The 18737-nt window shown below is 44.7% G+C and overlaps 1 protein-coding gene across 2 annotated transcripts in view; it reads left to right on the top strand.

The window, feature by feature from the left end:
- Window positions 1–11475, top strand: part of WBP2NL (WBP2 N-terminal like) — a 34016-nt gene extending 22541 nt beyond the window's left edge. For both annotated transcript variants that reach the window (XM_040359624.1, XM_040359625.1), the window contains exons 7-8: window positions 8937–9013; window positions 10348–11475. In XM_040359624.1, the coding sequence (XP_040215558.1) occupies window positions 8937–9013; window positions 10348–10395 (125 nt within the window). In that variant the 3' untranslated portion in view covers window positions 10396–11475. The remainder of the gene's footprint in view (window positions 1–8936; window positions 9014–10347) is intronic.
- The last annotated feature ends 7262 nt before the right edge of the window (window positions 11476–18737 follow it).

Below are 18737 nucleotides of genomic sequence, written 5' to 3' on the forward strand. Positions count from 1 at the left end.
GGCTTTAAACATCTCCACAACCGTTTCTCGGACCTGCCTGGTGTGTTCCTTGTTCTTCATGATGCTCTCTGCGCTTTAAACGGACCTCTGAGACTATCACAGTGCAGGTGCATTTATACGGAGACTTGATTACATTAGTCATTTAGGTCAACATTGGATCATTCAGAGATCCTCACTGAACTTCTGGAGAGAGTTTGCTGCACTGAAAGTAAAGGGGCTGAATAATTTTGTCTGCCAATTTTCATTTTTTTTTATTTTTTTTAAAAAGTTTGAAATATCCAATAAATTTCGTTCCACTTCATGAATGTGTCCCACTTGTTGATTCTTCAAAAAATATTACAGTTTTATATCTGTGTTTGAAGCCTGAAATGTGGCAAAAGGTCGCAAAGTTCAAGGGGGCCGAGTACTTTCGCAAGGCACTGTACATATTCACTATGTGTGTGTATTATTTAGGGGCAACCCTCCCAGGCCGTCAAAGGCCCAGCTGGGGGACTAATCCGTCCCTGGGTGCGTAAGCCGATCACGCCGGCACCCAAATCTTGCCAATGTATGTAGCCTTCCCTCCCTGTCTCTAGGTGGGAGGGGCGGCTTGCAGGTTCACAGTTCGATGAAACCTCCCTGCTCTCCGACCAGTGGGTCTGCGAGGTGTTCTCTTCGGAGTACTAAATAGGGTTTCCTCCTATCCACAGAACAAAGTTCTTTCCTCATGTCTTCCTCTCCCGGCCCATCGGTCTGCCTTGGGCAGTGTGGGATTTGCTAAGCTGCAGGGTAATTTTATCTTTCCTGCAGGACGAGAGGTTTGGGGTTTTCTATGGGCCTCAGGCCCTAAATACCTTTGTGAAAGTTGGGTAGTTCTGCATGGAATCCATTTGTTCAGTGGTAGCTGCGCTCTATCCGGGGGACGTCCTGGCGTCCTCGGACATTAGGGACGCATACATGCATGTCCCGTTTTGCGCATGTCAGTGTTTTTTTTTCTGTGCTTCGTGATGAGAGAGGGTATCTGTCAAACTGTGGCCCTCCCTTTTGATCTGGCGTTAGCACCATGGGTTTTCAGCTAGGAGCTCGCACTTATCCTAACTTTGTTGGGACAGCGAGGCTTTGCCTCATTGGCTACTTGGACGACTTTCTTCTGAGAGCAGCTTCTGTCTCCGACCTAGTGGATGAGTTATTCCCATTCAGACCCTCCGAAGATTCGGGTGGGTGTTAAACGTTTAGGCCAGAAGGTGTAGCTCAGTGGCAGCAAGCCTGCCCTCCATTTGTGCGACCCAGGGTTCAAATCCTCGGCATGCTAGGTTCCGACTCGGCTTTGGAGTATCTAGTGTTGATCCAGACTCCTCGGTGGCGAAGGTCCTTCTTCCCCTGGAGAAATTGCAGACTCTTCTGTCTGCGGTGAAGGTATTGGCATCACGCAATCAGTCTTCTCTCCAGGCGCCTGCTGGTTCGGGGCCTGTGGGTAGCCTCCTTCAAGGCTGTATGCCCAGTTCCACACTCTGGTTTTCCAGGGGAAATACTGTCCAGGTGGTAAAAATCTCTTGTCTCTGAAATCATCAGATTCCGGTGCGCCACCTAGTCAGTCTCTCTCAGTTGGTGACAGAGATCCCCGACTCTTCCCGGTCCGGGAAGTTGTTTCTTCCTTCCAGTGGTCGGTGTTTGTGATGGATGCCAGCTCACAGGTTCACAAACCTGGGGGGTCCAGTCGGCCCTGAGTCGCTGGACTTCCGTGGACCTACGGCCACACCTCCCTGAGTGTGTCTGGTCTCAGTAGCTACCCAGGGTCTAGTGCCTGGGTGGGAGACCGCCTGGGAATACCAGGTGCTGTCTACTGTTCATATTTTAGGCGATCAGGCTATGCTTCTCCTCGTGGTCGATCGATCTGGTTTCAGCCGGACAACGCCACGGCCGTAGCTTCGGTCTACCATCAGGTATACCGGCAGGCGGACTACTGGAGTCGCCAGATGCTGGACCAGGGCGACTGGTCTTTGTGCTTGGGGTGTTTCGGCTCCCTTGCAGGAGGTAAGCCTCACAGGGCATGGATCTCCTGGCCGCTCGTCTCCGTCGCAAGGGTGTCGAAGTTAGTGGCCAAGTCTAGTGATCTGGTACAGATGTGTCAGACGCGCTAGTGGCCATGTGGGGTCTGTATCGGCGACTTTTTGACATTCCTCCATGGTAGTTGCTTCCTCGGCTGCTCCACAGAGTGGAGGCTGAGGAGATCCTGGTGATTCTAATCGCTCCAGATTGACCTCGGCGTCCTTGGTACGCCGATATCGGGCGCCAGGTAGCGGAGGTACCCTGGCGGTTGCCAGGGTAGGAGGTCCCTCTGTCTCGAGGTCCCATACTTCCTCCTGTTGTACAGTAACTGACTTGCTCAGTCTGTCTGTCTGACTCAGTCATCTCAACAATGCTGAGGGCACCGTAGTGTTCCGGAGGATCTACCGTCACACCTGGCAGGCCTACATCTCTTGGTGCGAAGGGATGGAGTGACGTCCACGGACGTACTCGGTGTCCAGGGTCCTGCTGTTTTTTAAAGCTTGGAGTTGATCTAAAAATTGCTTAAAGCACCGTTTGGGGGCAGATTTCAGCCTTGGCTGTGTTATTTTAGTGGCCTTTTTGCGGCCCGTTCCCTGGTGGGCCCCTTTTTTGTGCAGGGGGTTTGTCATATACTTTCCCCTCTTGGCCCATCTCTTTCCCCATGAGTTTTGACTCTGGTGCTCTCGGTTCTTCAGGAACATTCCTTTTGGAAACATCAGAGATTTTCTCTTGACACTATCTGAGAAGGTGGCCCCTTTAGTGGCCTTTACCTCTGTTAGAGGGGTTTCTGAGTTGGCGGTCTTGTCTTGCAAGCCGCCATGCTTGATCCTCCATAAGGATTAGGTGATAGTGCGCCTGCGACCTTCCCTTCTTCCGAAGGAGGTTTCGGCCTTTCATACTTAAGGCGTGGTACACGCTTTGCGGGTATACCAGCCTACTGCGGCTCAGTTTCGAAGTTCTGACTCTCTTTTGTGTCGGTGTCTGGTCCACAAAAGGGCCTGGCGGTCTCGTCGACCACCATTTCTCGGTGGATCAGGCAGGCCGTCATACAGGCCTATGCTCTTAAGGGGCAGGCCCCCCTTTCAGGTCACGGCACTTTCGACCAGGGCAATTGGTGCTTCCTGGGTTTTTTTTCCGATATCGTGCGTCGGTCTCGCAGGCGTGCGAGGCGGCGACTTGCTCGTCCGTTCACGCTTTATCCAGAATTTACATGGTTGCTTTGAGTGCATCTTATGATGTTTTTTTCGGCCACTAATTTTGCCGGCGGCTCTTTAAAGTTGCGCCTCCTCCGTTAAGGAGCTCTGCTTGTTTTGGGGTGAAGTTAAAATTGGTTTTACTGATATATTTCCCACCCCTCGTTTTTTGACACTGCTTGGGGACGTCCCACTTGTCAAGATTTAAGGATCTGTGTCCGTCCATGGACGATTAGAGAAAATAGGATTTTTTGTACTCACCGTAAAATCCTTTTCTCTGACGTCCATGGACGGACACAGCACCCACCCCTCCTTTTTAGGTTTGTACTGCTTGTTACGAACTGAGGCTGCAGGCTGCAGTGAGGAGGGTTATGTCTGGAGGGACCGCCCCCTGGGCGGGGCTGTTCAACTCTGTTAATGTAACATGTATTTAATCTACCATGTTTCTGCCCAGTCCTCTCCTGTAAACAGGGAGCGTAAACCCACTTGTCAAGATTTAAGGAGCTGTGTCCGTCCATGGACGTCAGAGAAAAGTTTTATACGGTGAGTACAAAAAATCCTATTTTTTTCAACAAGCTCAACTTTTGTCAAACAGGCACGGCCACACATGGATTGAAATTTCCTGCTGAACTGGCTGAATTTCAATCCATCTATGGCCAGCTTAATCTTCCGTCCTTGTCTTCTCATCCACCCTGCTGCCCCCATAGTGATAAACTTCCGGTGCTGCGAGGGAAGAAAGAGGGGGATAAATTAGAGCCTCTGGACCGGTCATGGGTATATGTCAAGAGTACGAGCAATGCTCCCTCTGCCAATCAATGAAACTGTACTGTTAGTTCCAGCATTGAAAAGTGGACCCTTAATTCATCATAGAGCTCCTTTTTTTGTTTGATTCTATAGTGCAACTTCTATGTATGGAGGAGGGGTCGAAAGGGCGGGCATAGTGTGACCAGTGCCTAACACGGCTCAAGCAGCTCGTACTATCCCTTCAGCCATAGAGGATTACTGCTGTGGGGTTATGGGGGTAGTGGGCAGAGGATGAAGTATTTTACCTAAAAGACCAATCGCCAGGAACAAGGTTCACGTCTCACTCACTTTGTTTTGTCTGATTCTTTTTTCTATTTAACTATACTTGGGCTGTAAAGTGATTGTAAACCCACTACTCGCACATTATAAATTACCTACCTTAGATCGAAGTCCCCGCAGCGGTCCTCGTACACCGCTCCGGCTGGCGACATCGCTTCCGGAGTTACTTCGCGGGCTCCGGGGCTGTGATTGGCCGGAGCCGCGATGGTGTCACTCCCACGCATGCACACGAAAGCCCCCGGTAATGGCACACTAACTGAAGCAATGGCACGTACCTGCCATTGCTTCAGTGCTCATGTGCCGATGATGTAGGCAAATGCTGATACAGGGGATATCTCCTAAACCGTACAGGTTTAGGAGATATCCAGGGTGGCAACAGGTAAGCCTTATTATAGGCTGTAGTAAAAAGTGTCTTTAAAGGGTTCACAACCACTTTAAAGAAGCTGTCATGATAGAAATGTGGGTGCTACCTGAAATAATGTGCATTAGGAATAAGCTTGGGAAGCTACATGTACACATGACAGCGAGGATGCTGTTGACATCATTGACCCAATATGGCCTGGTACCCTATTAAAGTCATCGGAGGTACTTTAATTCTATCCACCATTAGACTGCCTAAAACTATTTAAGATGAAATGTACTCTGAACTGCAACCTGAACTTTTACATGCTACTCCAGTACATTTTGTCATACAAGATCTTATTGAATCACAGTAGTCAGATGCACATCAGAAACTATTCATTCTTAGATGAAATAAACATAGACACCTGTTTTATGATAAAGATTTTGGTATATTCATTAAATAGCCTAGGGTAGATGAGGCTATACTGAAACTGACAGGGAGATCATCTCTCCCTTTTGATTAAACAGATAATCGGAATATAAAAAGATTGAATCTTCATAAAACTTAACTGGGATGCATCAGCAGCTTTGTTTTACCACATCTTGGGGCCATGAGTTACAAGATGTTTAGTTATATGGCTTGGGCATCTAGATGATCATATCAAAGGAGGTACACCTACAGAAGAGCTTTTGGAGTCCTTTACTGTTCTTAAAGCAGACCTTCCACTTTCCACTTGAGTGTTGCACAGGTGCGTTCTGCCATCTTTCTCCCACCATTCAGTCTAGAGGAAATACCTTCCCGCTGCTGCACTTGCTTCTGAAATGCTTTGTGGATCGTTCCATTTTCAGTCGCTTCACACTGTCCACCTACTGTGACCAGCCACCGTCTATTCCTGAAGAGCCTGTAATTTAGCAAATTCCATCATCTGATTAATGCAGTGCATCCTATCCTGCAGTTGGATGATGAGCCTCCTTTTCTGGGCAAAAACCAACAATGGGGCACTATTCCTCCTGGTAAAATCAATGATGGGGCAGTGTATTCTCTTACTGATGCTGCAACATTTTCTACTCACACTGGCCATAGTCCAGCCCCCCTAAATTATGAAGGACCATAAGCTGGCCCTTTGTTTAAAAAAAATTTGAAGACCCCTGCTTTAGAGAATTTACTGATTGGAAAGTAGACTCCCTACTTAGGTCCCAGTTTAACAGTGCCGTTCCCAATGCCTCTGGTACTCATACTGTTCACTGGCCTTAATGTGGGAGATCTTGAAATGGAGAGGAAGAACCCCATTATCATCTACTACTACAGACTAACTACAAAAATGTTAGGAAAAGCAGAACTTCAGATCTTTAAATCCAAAAAGTTGGTTAGAGCTGTGCGCTTATAATCTACAATCCCATTTCCACCCTGGGACATAGAGGCCTTAAAGGACAAAAAGTGCCAAATGTGGTGGGGGAGGGGCCAACAAGCAGAGCCTCCCCTTTTGGGTGGAGCTCCTCCTTAACTAAAGCTCCATTTAAGTCTTTACCAGAAACATCACTTAACAATAAATGTTTTTTCTTAAAGATTTTAGGCAACTGGTAGAATAGGAGAGCCTTGAGGCTTCTTTATTCGACCCCCATATACTGTATGTCTGCTTAGGAAGACAGAGTACTATTCTTTTCTCAGACTTCTTTCTTCTAAAAGGTGCGTTTTAAAAAAAAAAAAGATGTGCATATATGGAAGGAGCGCCGGACCAAAATATAAAAGTCCAAATGTATGTATTAATATTGTGCTAAAAGACAGCCAAAGTGTTTTTGGGGGGGGGGGGGGGGTCAAACTAACTCCCTCTTAATCAGGGCTACAACAAAAAATAAAAACATAAATGTCTCTAGTTCTGATAATATATCAAATCAAATTGGGCACATAGGCACAACATTCAGAGTATAAATGTAACCATAGGTAGAGATATAACCTTCACCTAAATGAAAGACTATCATTAAAATCCAGTAAAATATGTAATACCAGTCGAGTACAGGAAACTAACCATTCAAAAACCGTGTACATAGTATACAGAGGACTCGGTAAATACCTGCTAAGGCATTTCAGGAAGTGTTTTTTCAGTATCATTGTACTAGGTAGGAAATGTAACCAACACAGAAAACAAATAGGAAAGGGTATTGGGAACAAGAAGGTGAGCAGAAGCAAAGAAGTAAGGGGGGAAAAAAAGGGGGGGGGTGTCAAGTATTACCCATCGGAGGCTCCTGAAAACATCCGAAATCTCAGACATTAAGGCCCCTTTCACACTGAGGAGTTTTTCAGGCGGTACATCGCTAAAAATAGCGCTGCTATACCGCCTGAAAAACTCCTGCCCAGCCTTCTCAATGTGAAAGCCCGAGGCGATGCGCTGTGGCAAGAGAGAAAAAAATCTCCTGCAAGCAGCATCTTTGGAGCGGTGAGAGGAGCAGTATGTATACCGCTCCTTCATATTTAAAACAATGGGAAACCCCAGTATTAACCCTTTATCGGCCACTAGCGGGGGTTAATACCGCACCGTGGTATTAACCCTTTATCACCCGCTAGCAGGGGTTAATACCACACCGCTAGCGGCAAACCCGACGGTATAGCGCCGCTATTTTTAGCGGCACTATACCGCCACCGCGCCTCCTGCCCCAGTGTGAAAGGGGACTAAAGCGGAGTTCCACCTAATTATTATTATTATTATTATTATTATTATTATTATTATTTATTTTATTTTTTTAAAGTCGTCAGCTCCAAATGCTGCAGCTTCTGACTTTTAAAATAAGGATATTTGCCTGTCCAGGGCGCCCACGATGTCGGCACCTGAAGCCGATCTGTCCCTCGGGTCTCAGGTGGAAGCGCCGCCATCTTCGGTAAGGAAATCAGGAAGTGAAACCTTGCGACTTCACAGCCTGGTTCCCTACTGCGCATACGCAACCCCACTGGTCCCTGCTGTCTTCTGGGACCTGTGTGTCCCCCAGAAGACAGCAGGGAGGACGGAGGAGGTGCCAGAGATGGCGAAGATAGCCGCGGGTGGCTCGGCTATCTATGCCCGGAAGTGGGAGCAAAATATCTGTATTAGACAGGTATCTCCTCCCCCCTGAAATATGCCAAATGTGACACCGGAGGGGGGGCGGGGAGGGAATTCCACCGAAAAATGGAACTTCCACTTGTAGACTAGTAGATGCCCATTATACCTGAAATAATGCACATGAAAACAATATAAAACTAAATGCGCTGATATCTAAAATAATTTTTTTTTTAAATAAACTCGCAGGTTAAAAACAAATTTAAAAAACAACAAAACCCTAATGCCGCGTACACACGATCATTTTTCGGGTTGTAAAAAAACGAAGTTTTTAAAAAATGTCATTTAAAATGATCGTGTGTGGGCTTCAGAGCATTTTTCGGGTTGTGAAAAACAACAAAAAAAAATTTCTAACATGCTCTATTTTTTAACGACGTTTTAAACAATGTCGTTTTTCGTGTTGTATAAAATGGTAGTGTGTGGTCTTTAACGACGTGAACAACCCGCACATGTTTAGAAGCAAGTTATGAGATGGGAGCGCTCGTTCTGGTAAAACTACCGTTCGTAATGGAGTAAGCACATTCATCACGCTGTAACAGACAGAAAAGCGAAAATCGTCTTTTACTAACAAAAAATCAGCAAAAGCAGCCCAAAGGGTGGCGCCATCCGAATGGAACTTCCCCTTTATAGTGCTGTCGTACGTGTTGTACGTCACCGCGCTTTGCTAGAGCATTTTTTTTTCACGATCGTGTGTAGGCAAGGCCGTTTTAATGATGAAGTTGAAAAAAACGTTGTTTTTTCTAGAGCCTGAAAAACGTCGCTTTTTACAACCCGAAAAATGATCGTGTGTACGCGCCATAGTTTTAACAGCAATAATATATATATATATTTTTTATAATATATATATATATATATATATATATATGTACATGTCGTCTAAAACTGAAAAAATACACACTTAAAATGCTGCATATGAAGGCTATACCAAAGAAATGCCCCTAAGGCATAGCCTTCGTATGCATTTTTTTGGTATAGCTTCCATATGCAGAATTTTTTAGTGATTTAACCGGAGTCTTGGAAACTTAATTATTGGTAATGGTTATCCTGAATTTTCCTGTGATGTTTGTAAAAGTTGAAATTGTCTAACCCCATGAAAAGTATTGTGACATTGTAAATGCTAAATAATAAGAATTGATTGAATTTGTAGATTGCAAAAATTAAAACCACTAGAACCTATATTATTGCTTTTCTTTTCCCCAAGGAAATGGCAAGGCAGCAGAAGCTGCTTCCAGCGCCTATTACAACCCAGCAAATCCTCATGATGTCTACATGCCTATGGTAAGCAAGAAGTACACTCAACAAATGAGCACTTTTCCAATAACTAAACTTTTTATGAATGCCTTGTCTGCTTTTCAAATATAATGGTTTCTGTAGTAGGTGGCTATGAAGGGATTGCATGAGGAGTACAGTATTTCAAAGACTGGCTTCACTTTTCTTAACGAAGAACCATCTCTTAAGCCCCATACACACCATCAGATTTTCAGCAGATTTTTGTCTTCAGATTTACCAAAACCATATAATATGAGGTCAAACCTTAAGAGTTTCAATTTGTATGCAATCGGGAAGGCCACTACATGGTTTTGGTAAATCTAAAGACAAAAATCTGCAGAAAATCTGATGGTGTGTATGGGGCTTTACGTACAAACAAAGGCTCGTAAGAGAGCCCTCTTATGTAAGAGACGGTTCTTCGAATGATCTGCCACATCGCAGGATTCACATGGATTCCCGCAATATTGCCAGGATTGCTATAGTTTTAAGAGCGGGCTAGTATTCCAAGTTGGTCCCATCTAGTCCCATCATTGATGCTCTCTGCAGAGACCCCTATCCCAAGAGCAGATTGGTTTTGTAATGTGGGATATAGGTAAATATAACAAACTTGCAACCTCTCTCTTGTGATGAAGTGGATCTGTTCTGCAAAACGTGTGATTTAATAATGGTACATTTATTGATGGACTCTGTAACAAGACATGTAATTGGTGTTAATATAGCTAACAGGATAATATGGGGAAGTTGTATGTTTCAAATACTGAAAGTATGTTTTTATCCCTTTTTTAGGTGGTAATACTTTTGTTATGTAACATTAATAAATACATTTTTTTAGGTTACTTATTGACTGTAATGGTAAATGTTTGGCACCTTTTTGAAATCTCCATATGTTACCCAACTGTTGACTCCAATATACAGCTTTTTTTTTTTTTTTTTTACCATTTGTTTTATGTTTGTTGTCCGTTCAGCCCAGGTTCACACTGGGCTGTGGGAATGAAGCCGTGCGAGTTCAGCTGAATTAGGACATGTCAAATTGCACCAGTGTGAACCAGGGCTCAAGGAAATTATAAGTTCTAACAAGCAATTCTATGTGAGAATGTTTTTGCATAGATCTGCTTCACTTAATATTTTGTGATTTTTACACCACATGCCTTCTTTTAACACCCATGCCCATTTTGAAATACAAATGTACCATTTTTTTACCTTTTGGCTCAGCAAACTGCTACACAATTGTTAGTTTTTATATTTAGAAAGCGGTTTAGTTGTTCCAGCTGTCTGATGGAAACTACACCTACAGAGTGCCTCAAACTTGTCAATAATGTTTTATTTTATATTTTTTCCTTTAGGAACGACCCCCTCCATATGCACCTACAGATGACAAGAAGACAAACTAGTGGGACATAGTCCTGAGCCTGATGACATGTGGACTCTTCTTTATTTAGATATCTCTGTTTTCAGCTCTTTATAACAGCGGTCACGCTGTTGGCATTCCTAGGACATTACTAACTGGTAGAAATCAAAGTTATTTGCAGAGAGGCTAGTCATATATACCATATTGTGATTTGAAACCTTAAAAACTCTACCTGCCTCCAGTGTTTTTATAAGACAAGAAGATGTCAGAGAAAATGTGTTGTTTTATTTTTTATTTTTTTCTTTGCCCAGGATATAATGTGTCGAGTGATTTCATTCTAAAGTGTATATAGCATGTCAGCCTACTTTTGAGAAAGGTGTAAAAATATTCTCCATCAGAGAGAATGGAAGGAAAGATGTAATATGAGAGAGCAGTGTGTGCTATGGACTTGTCCTGCTGGTTTATGTCAGCAAAAAAGATCTATATGCACAGACTTTAAGTTTTAGAAAGTATTATAGCTTTCTTCTAACCCAGGTGTGTGTGTGTGTGTGTGTGTGTGTGTGTGTGTGTGTGTGTTTGTACATAGCTACTATAGTTACGTTGGTTCCAAATCTACTACTCTACAACCTCTTTATTACCTTTTTAATAAAAGTTGGATTGGATGGAAATGTTATTGACATAACTTTTCTTTTTGTGGTTGTCTACATTGCACATTTGTTACCTGTTGCTGGATTTCCTGTGGCAAACACCACTTGTATTGACTAGTGAGTAACTACCTTTAGCTACATCTATTTGCAGCGAAATTGGATTTTTTTTTCAAGGGCTAAATCTGAACCACTACACTGTATACATATATAAATATATTCTATATAAAACAAATGTGTATATACACTTATTTTTGTGTTTACCTATTCAATCCAAGTATTTTGTAAGAAGCGTAATATTAGTATTTTAAATAAGACTGTAAATTACAGGTTGCGTTGTTTCGGAAAATTTCATTTTGTTTAGTCATAGCACAGCAACACAGAATAGAAGGAAAGTGTTTTTTCACATAACCAATGGGGTGAATTGAAAAAGTTTTGTACCCGTTTTAATCTGTAAAATAAAGCTTCCATATAGTGAACTTGGTGTTGAGTTATTCACATATATATATATATATATATATATATATATATATATATATATATATATATATATATATACTGTATTTATTGGTGTATAACAACTCACTTTTTTACCCTGAAAATAGAGGGTAAACTGTGCCTGCGTGTTATACGCAGGGGGCTGTGGAAAGTTTTTTTTCCTGAAACTTCCCTCTTAAAGTTAGGGTGCGTGTTATACGCCTGTGCGGGTTATATGCCGATTAAATACGGTGTGTGTGTATATATATATGTATGTGTATATGTATGTGTGTATGTATGTATGTATGTGTGTGTGTGTGTGTGTGTGTGTGTGTGTATATATATATATATATATATATATATATATATATATATATATATATATATATATATATATATATATATTGCATACAGACCTCAAATTTTCCCCAAAATTTCCAGAAAATTTAGGTCTGGCAAAGAGCTGGGCAGCCTGGGAAAGGGGGGGGGGGGGCGCGCACTGCTGGCGGCCGTTGTTAATCGGGAGCTGTTCTCCCAGCGATCGTCTATGGCAGAGAGCATTGGGGTAAAGGAGGACCTCGGTATCGCCGAGCAGTATTGCCCGCTGTAATAGCATAACATTTATCTTTTCTCTGCTTTCCTCGTTCTCTCACACAGCCCCGCCTCCTCCTAACCCCGCGCCTGTAATAGACAGAATGCGAGTCCAATGCTGGGATGCGTTCTGTCATACCCTTTCCCACAAACCAAGCTGTAAGTGCCTAAACGGTGTTCCAAGTGGCAATACTATTCCTTTTAAAGGTGAGCAGAGAGTATGACCCGAGGCCTCTCACTGACCACTTGTCTCCACCCACTCTCCGTCCGGGGCTCAGCAATGCCAGCTGCTGTGACATCTTCCCTATGACCAACGTGAGTGTTCTACTGGTTTTTTTTTCAGTTTAAGTTTTTTTCACTTAAAAATAAAAAACATATTATTATACTTACCTGCTCAGTGCAGGGGTTTTGCACAGTGCAGCTCAAATCCCTCTCTTCTTGGGTTCCTTTGCTGGCCCATCCCTCCTGCCGAGTGCCCCCACAGCAAGCAGCTTGCCCATACACACGATCAGACTTTTTGACAACAATCATGCAATGAAGCGGTGAGGCACATTTAATATTTAAGATTGTCAGGTAAAGGGTGGCTAATTACCTGCTCTTCCATTTAAAGGGAAATGTGTAGGTGTTAATTGACAGTGGGTTATACCGCTCAGTGATCCCACAGCTCTCCTCTTTCTCCTGTCATGATCTGGCCACCAATGGGGGACAGTGAGTCCGCAGTGAGGGCACAATGAGGCTGCAATGTGGGGCACGGTGAGGCTGCAATGTGGGGCACGGTGAGGCTGCAATGTGGGGCACGGTGCGGCTGCAATGTGGGGCACGGTGAGGCTGCAATGTGGGGCACGGTGAGGCTGCAATGTGGGGCACAGGTGAGGCTGCAATGGTGGGCACAGGTGAGGCTGCAATGGTGGGCACAGGTGAGGCTGCAATGATGGGCACAGGTGAGGCTGTACTGAGGGGAACTGATAAAGCTGTTAATATTTATTTTTGTAACTTAATTCTGCATAAAACATTTAAGTGTAATTTCAGGAGATAATTTATGAGGGCGTAATTAGCGGCAGAATTAGGGACGGGGCATGATAGGGGTTGGGCGGGGAAACTGGTGGCGAGTAAACCTTGAGGCCTGGCTAGTGGCTCAAGACTTGAAATTTTGAGCCCTGTGTGTGTGTGTGTGTGTGTGTGTGTGTGTATATATATATATATATATATATATATATATATATATATATATAGAGAAAGAGAGAGAGTACAGTACACCCTTTACGTTTTTGAAAATAGTTTATTATATCTTTTCATGTGACAACACTGAAGAAATGACACTTTGCTACAATGTAAATACGTGAGTTTACAGCTGGTATAACAGTGTACATTTGCTGTCCCCTCAAAATAACAACACACAGCCATTTAATATATAAACAGCTGAAAACAAAAGTGAGTACACCCCTAAGTGAAACTGTCCAAATTGGGCCCAATTTAGCCATTTTCTCTCCCCGTTGTCATGCGACTCATTTAGTGTTACAAGGTCTTAGGTGTAAATGAATAAGCACTAAGTCAGTGCGAAACGTCGGTTATCCTCCTGTTTCTGTTGCTGTGATCTGGTATGTTTTGCTGTTCGTTTAAATAAAGACAACCTGTTTGGTTTGGAGTGCGGCCATCCATCCTTCATTTTACGCCCGTGAATGGGGAGCAGGTGTGTTAAATTTGGTGTTATCATTCTCTCTCATACTGGTCACTGGAAGTTCAACATGGCACCTAGGCTATAATAAGATTGTCAAGACCCTGAAACCAGGCTGCAGCACAGTGGCCAAGATTATTCAGCGGTTTAACAAGACAGGTTCCACTCAGCCTGTCAGTGCTCAGACCATACGCCGCACACTGCATTAAATTGGTCTGCCCAATTATTAAGCAGAGTATATAGTGCAGTCAGTGTAGTATATATTGCAGTGTACAATATATAACATGGTGTATTGAAGTGGTTAAGGAGAGCTCTATGATAAAATTAAGAAAAAAACTTCATGGGTTCCCCCGTCCATACCAGGCCCTTTGGGTCTGGTATAGATTTTGAGGGGGGAACCCCACACCATTTCTTTTACTTTTTTTTATTTTGGCATGGAGTTCCCCTTAATATCCATACCAGACCCAAATGGAGGACCCACGCTGTTTTTTTTTTTTTTTTTTTTTTTTTAAATTGTTTTTGTTTATGTCTGTTGCCGGGATCTGGCAATACATTACAGCCACAAGCAATTTTAAATGAAATTTCTCTTCCGTTCATGGACGGACACAGCAGCATTGACCTTAGGGTTATATACCTTCCTTTCAGGAGAGGCAGAAAAAACAGCACTTTAAGTGTTAAAAACACTTCTCTCGGTACAGCCCCTCTCAGGGGGCGTGTCCCCCGGGTACATCCCACTCTCTGGAACATCCAGCCTCAGTTTTTTTCTGCCTAGCGATAGGAGAACACATGGCCCTTCTGGAGCCCATGTGCTCTGGAGATTTTTTGCGATTTTTCGCCTTTATTTGATTTTTTTTCCTGCATTTTTTGGATCCTGGGATCTACTATCAACTGCCGACTGGGTGACAGGCTGGATCTTGATCCTTGTAGTCCCCCCATGTTCGGCCATCGAGCGTGTGCCGGCCTTTAGCTAGGCCGTCTACGACATGCCCCGTTGCTCCAGGGGCGGCCGGTGAGCTACATGCTACAGGGCACACATATGACCGTCTCTGGCCGTGTCACAGTGTGCCGGGCTGACAGCCATGCCGTATCTACCTGCGGACATTGGGTCTGTCTGGAATGCCTCCAGCCGGTGGTCGCAGGATGGGTAAGTAGTATCCCCTTGCCTCGGCAGGGTGGTTCGGCTTTTTATTCCTGGGGAGGTCGACTGAGGGTCCGCCCTGCTTTCCTCTCACCCTTCCTCTCCCTCCTTCCCCGTTTTGGGTGGCCGCTGTGAGGTGGGGGGGGGGCTCTGTTACTGCTGGGGGGCTGTGCTGCTGTGGGGTGCTGTTGTTTTTTTATTGTGCTTGTGTGCTGGACAGTATTTGCTGTAAGTTACTGAGTGATTTAAACACGTGTACACCCGCCATTTTACCGGTGACCCGGTTCTATATGTCAGCGGCCATTTTCTTGTAGCCCACATGCTGTTTTTTCTGCATGACGACGGCCATCTTGGAAAAGTCTTGGCCTCTAGTGTCTGGAATAACGGAGCGAAGCCGCAGCATTCTTCCTGAGGGATGGCACAGCACAGACAGCGCTCTCAGCTCTGCACAGTAGTACAGCCTGTTTTTCTGGGTGGTGAGTCGCCTGGGGGGTCCCCTGCTCTCTGTAACAGCCGGGAGAGTGGCCTGTGGGTCCTGTTTTACTGCAGTACTAAGGCGGCATATATAGGTCAGCATGGAGTCTGAACCAGAGGCTTCTACCCCAACCATGCCAGAGTTAACCCTTAGTGCCCCTGTTCCTGCGACCTCGGTGGATGCTATGGCAGCAGTCCTTGAGGCGTTTGTTGCCAGGATTGAAGCAGCAAGTGGCCAGAAGGGGGGTAAAAAGCGCCCTATCCCTGCACCTGCTTCTGGGGATGTCTCTGACATGGAATCAGGCCCTGCTATTGCATCTGGCTCTGGTTCCGTTGTGTCGGATAATGCAGACTTAGCCCACACGGACAGTGAGGATGACTCTGCTTCAGGGTCAAAGCATGATAAGGAATTTGTTGGAGCTCAGTGCGGGACACTCAAAAACTTGAGGATTTGGCGGAGGCATCAGACATGCCGGTTCCTTTTGGGTTCCGCAAGCCACCCGCACCGCGAAAGTGTTTCCTTGTGTTCCATATCTGGACAAACTGTTATACAAGGAATGGGAACGGCCGCAGAAAGTTTTTGCAATACCAAAATACTTTGCCGTCCGTTACCCACTTTTTTAGGAAATCCTCCTCAAAAGGGTATCTCCTCTGTCAGTGGACCCTCCGGTGTCCAGGCTGAACAAGACTACCACGTTACCTGTGGAAGGGGGTCCCGCATTTAAGGACCCTGCAGATAGTAGAGCTGAGGCTGTGGCCCGCTCCATATTCACAGTGGTGGGGTCGGCGGTGAGACTGGTTTTGGCCGGGGCTCTGGTGTCGTAGACACTTACCGAACGGGCTAAGTCCCTGGTGCAGGAGCTGGAGGCGCAGAATGCTTCTGAGCTCTGTGTAGACCTGGCCGACCAGTTGGTGCAAGGCCTAAAATTTGTCTGTGAGTCGGCCCTGGATACGCTCCCCTTGCTCTCCAGGGCCTCCGCCTACGCGGTGGTACTACACCGCCTTGTGTGGCTAAAGTGTTTGGTCTGCGGACCAGTCCTCTAAGAAGGCCCTGGTGGACTTACCCTTTAACGGTGAACGGCTTTTTGGGGCGTCCCTAGATGACATCATAAAGGATGCCACAGGCGGTCAGAGCACTCTGCTACCGCAATCTGGCAAGGGTAAGGAGCCTCGCCGTAAGCAAGGGCCCTCATTTACTACCCCCAAGCTTTTTTTTCACCCGCCAAGTGCGGCAGGAAAACGTTTCCAGGGAGCTAAGGCGTCCACTGAAGGGAAAAAGCGCCCCTGGTTCCGCAAGCCCAACAAGCCTGCGGATAAGCCTGCCTCCGCATGAAGGTCTGCCCCCGCCAATATCTCGGGTGGGGGGCCAAATTCGCGGCTCGGTGGAGGTCTCTTCTTTCCGACCGTTGGGTTTGCGAAGTAGTTTCCTTGGGGTACAAGATGGATCTCTCTTGTCCACCAAACAGATTTTTTTTTCCCTCCAACCTTTGGCTTCCTCCGGATCGCCTGAAGGATCTGTCAGGGGCTGTCCAGGATCTGCTGGTCAGGGGAGTGATTGTGCCGGTTCCCTCGATGGAACGGTTTCAAGGGTTTTACTCCAATCTGTTTGTAGTCCCCAAGAACTGGGGTCCGTCCAATCCTGGACCTCAAGGCCCTCAATTGCTTTGTCAAAGTGCAAAAATTCAGGATGGAGTCGATTCGCTCAGTAATAGCAGCGCTCCATCAGGGGGATTTCCTAGCATCCTTGGATATCAAGGACGCGTACCTGCATATCCCAATATGCGCAAAACACCAGAGGTTTCTGCGATTTGCGGTCGGGGAGGACCACTTTCAATTTGTGGCCCTCCCGTTCAGCCTGGCCTCAGCACCGCGGGTTTTCACCAAGGTGCTCGCCCCGATTCTGACCCCACAACTTTTTTGTGGGAGGATGCCCCCATGCTTCGGCATATATAAATGGTGCATGTATGCCCATAATTAGAAGTGGGTGGATGAAGGGAGGTATTCTAATGGTGGGCATACCCACCGATCAATCTCTTTTTTTTTGTTCAGCCAACAGGCTGCATGAAAAAAAAAAGAAGATTGCAATACATGTCCAACAAGAACCATCAATGTATGGTATGTTGCTGGACTTTGAATGGTTATACCAGAATGATGCCTGCGGGTTTAGGTATCATCTTTGTATCATTCTTTTCAGCCAGCGGTTGGCTTTCATGTAAAAGCAATCCTAGTGGCTAATTAGCCTCTAAACTGCTTTTACAAGCAGTGGGAGGGAATGTCCCCTCCCCGGATATAAACCGCGCCATTGGGAAAGTGGAAAAACATTTTATCACACCGATCTTGGTGTGGTCAGATGCTTTAAGGGCAGAGGAGAGATCTAGGGTCTAATAGACCCCAATTTTTTCAAAAAAGAGTACCTGTCACTAACTATTGCTATCATAGGGGCTATTTACATGCCCTAAGATAACAATAACAATTATAAAAATAATAAAAAAAAGTAAAAAACAGTTTAAAATAAAATTAAAAAAGCAAATTAAATAATAATAATAATAATAAAAAAAAAAAAAGCACCCCTGTCCCCCCCTGCTCTCGCACAAAGGCAAACGTAAGTGTCAGTCTGGCGTCATATGTAAACAGCAATTGTACCATGCATGTGAGGTATCACCGCGAACGTCAGATCGAGGGCAGTAATTTTAGCAGTAGACCTCCTCTGTAAATCTAATGTGGTAACCTGTAGAGGCTTTTAAAGGCTTTTAAAAATGTATGTAGTTTGTCGCCACTGCGCATTTGTGCGCAATTTTAAAGCATGTCGTGTTTGGTATCTATGTACTCGGCCTAAGATCATCTTTTTTATTTCATCAAAAATTTGGGCAATATAGTGTGTTTTAGTGCATTGAAATAAAAAAATATGTATTTTTGCCCAAAAAATGCATTTGAAAAATCGCTGCGCAAATACTGTGTGGTAAACAAAAATGCAACATCCACCATTTTAATCTGTAGGGCCTTTGCTTTAAAATAATATATAATGTTTGGGGGTTCAACGCAATATTCTTGCAAAAAAAAAATATGTCTTCATGTAAACAAAAAGTCTCACTAAGGGCTTTGTCTTCAAGTGGTTAGAAGAGTGGGTGATGTGTGACATAAGCTTCTAAATGTTGTTCATAAAATGCCAGGACAGTTCAAACCCCCCCCAAATGACCCCATTTGGGAAAGTAGACACCCCAAGCTATTTGCTGAGAGGAATCTCGAGTCCATGGAATATTTTATATTTTGACACAAGTTGTAGGAAAGAGAATTATTATTATTTAATTTTATTTTTTTTGCACAAAGTTGTCACTAAATGATATATTGCTCAAACATGCCATGGGCATATATGGAATTACACCCCA

The sequence above is a fragment of the Rana temporaria genome, chromosome 7 (genome assembly GCF_905171775.1).
Source record: "Rana temporaria chromosome 7, aRanTem1.1, whole genome shotgun sequence".
Taxonomy (NCBI): domain Eukaryota; kingdom Metazoa; phylum Chordata; class Amphibia; order Anura; family Ranidae; genus Rana; species Rana temporaria.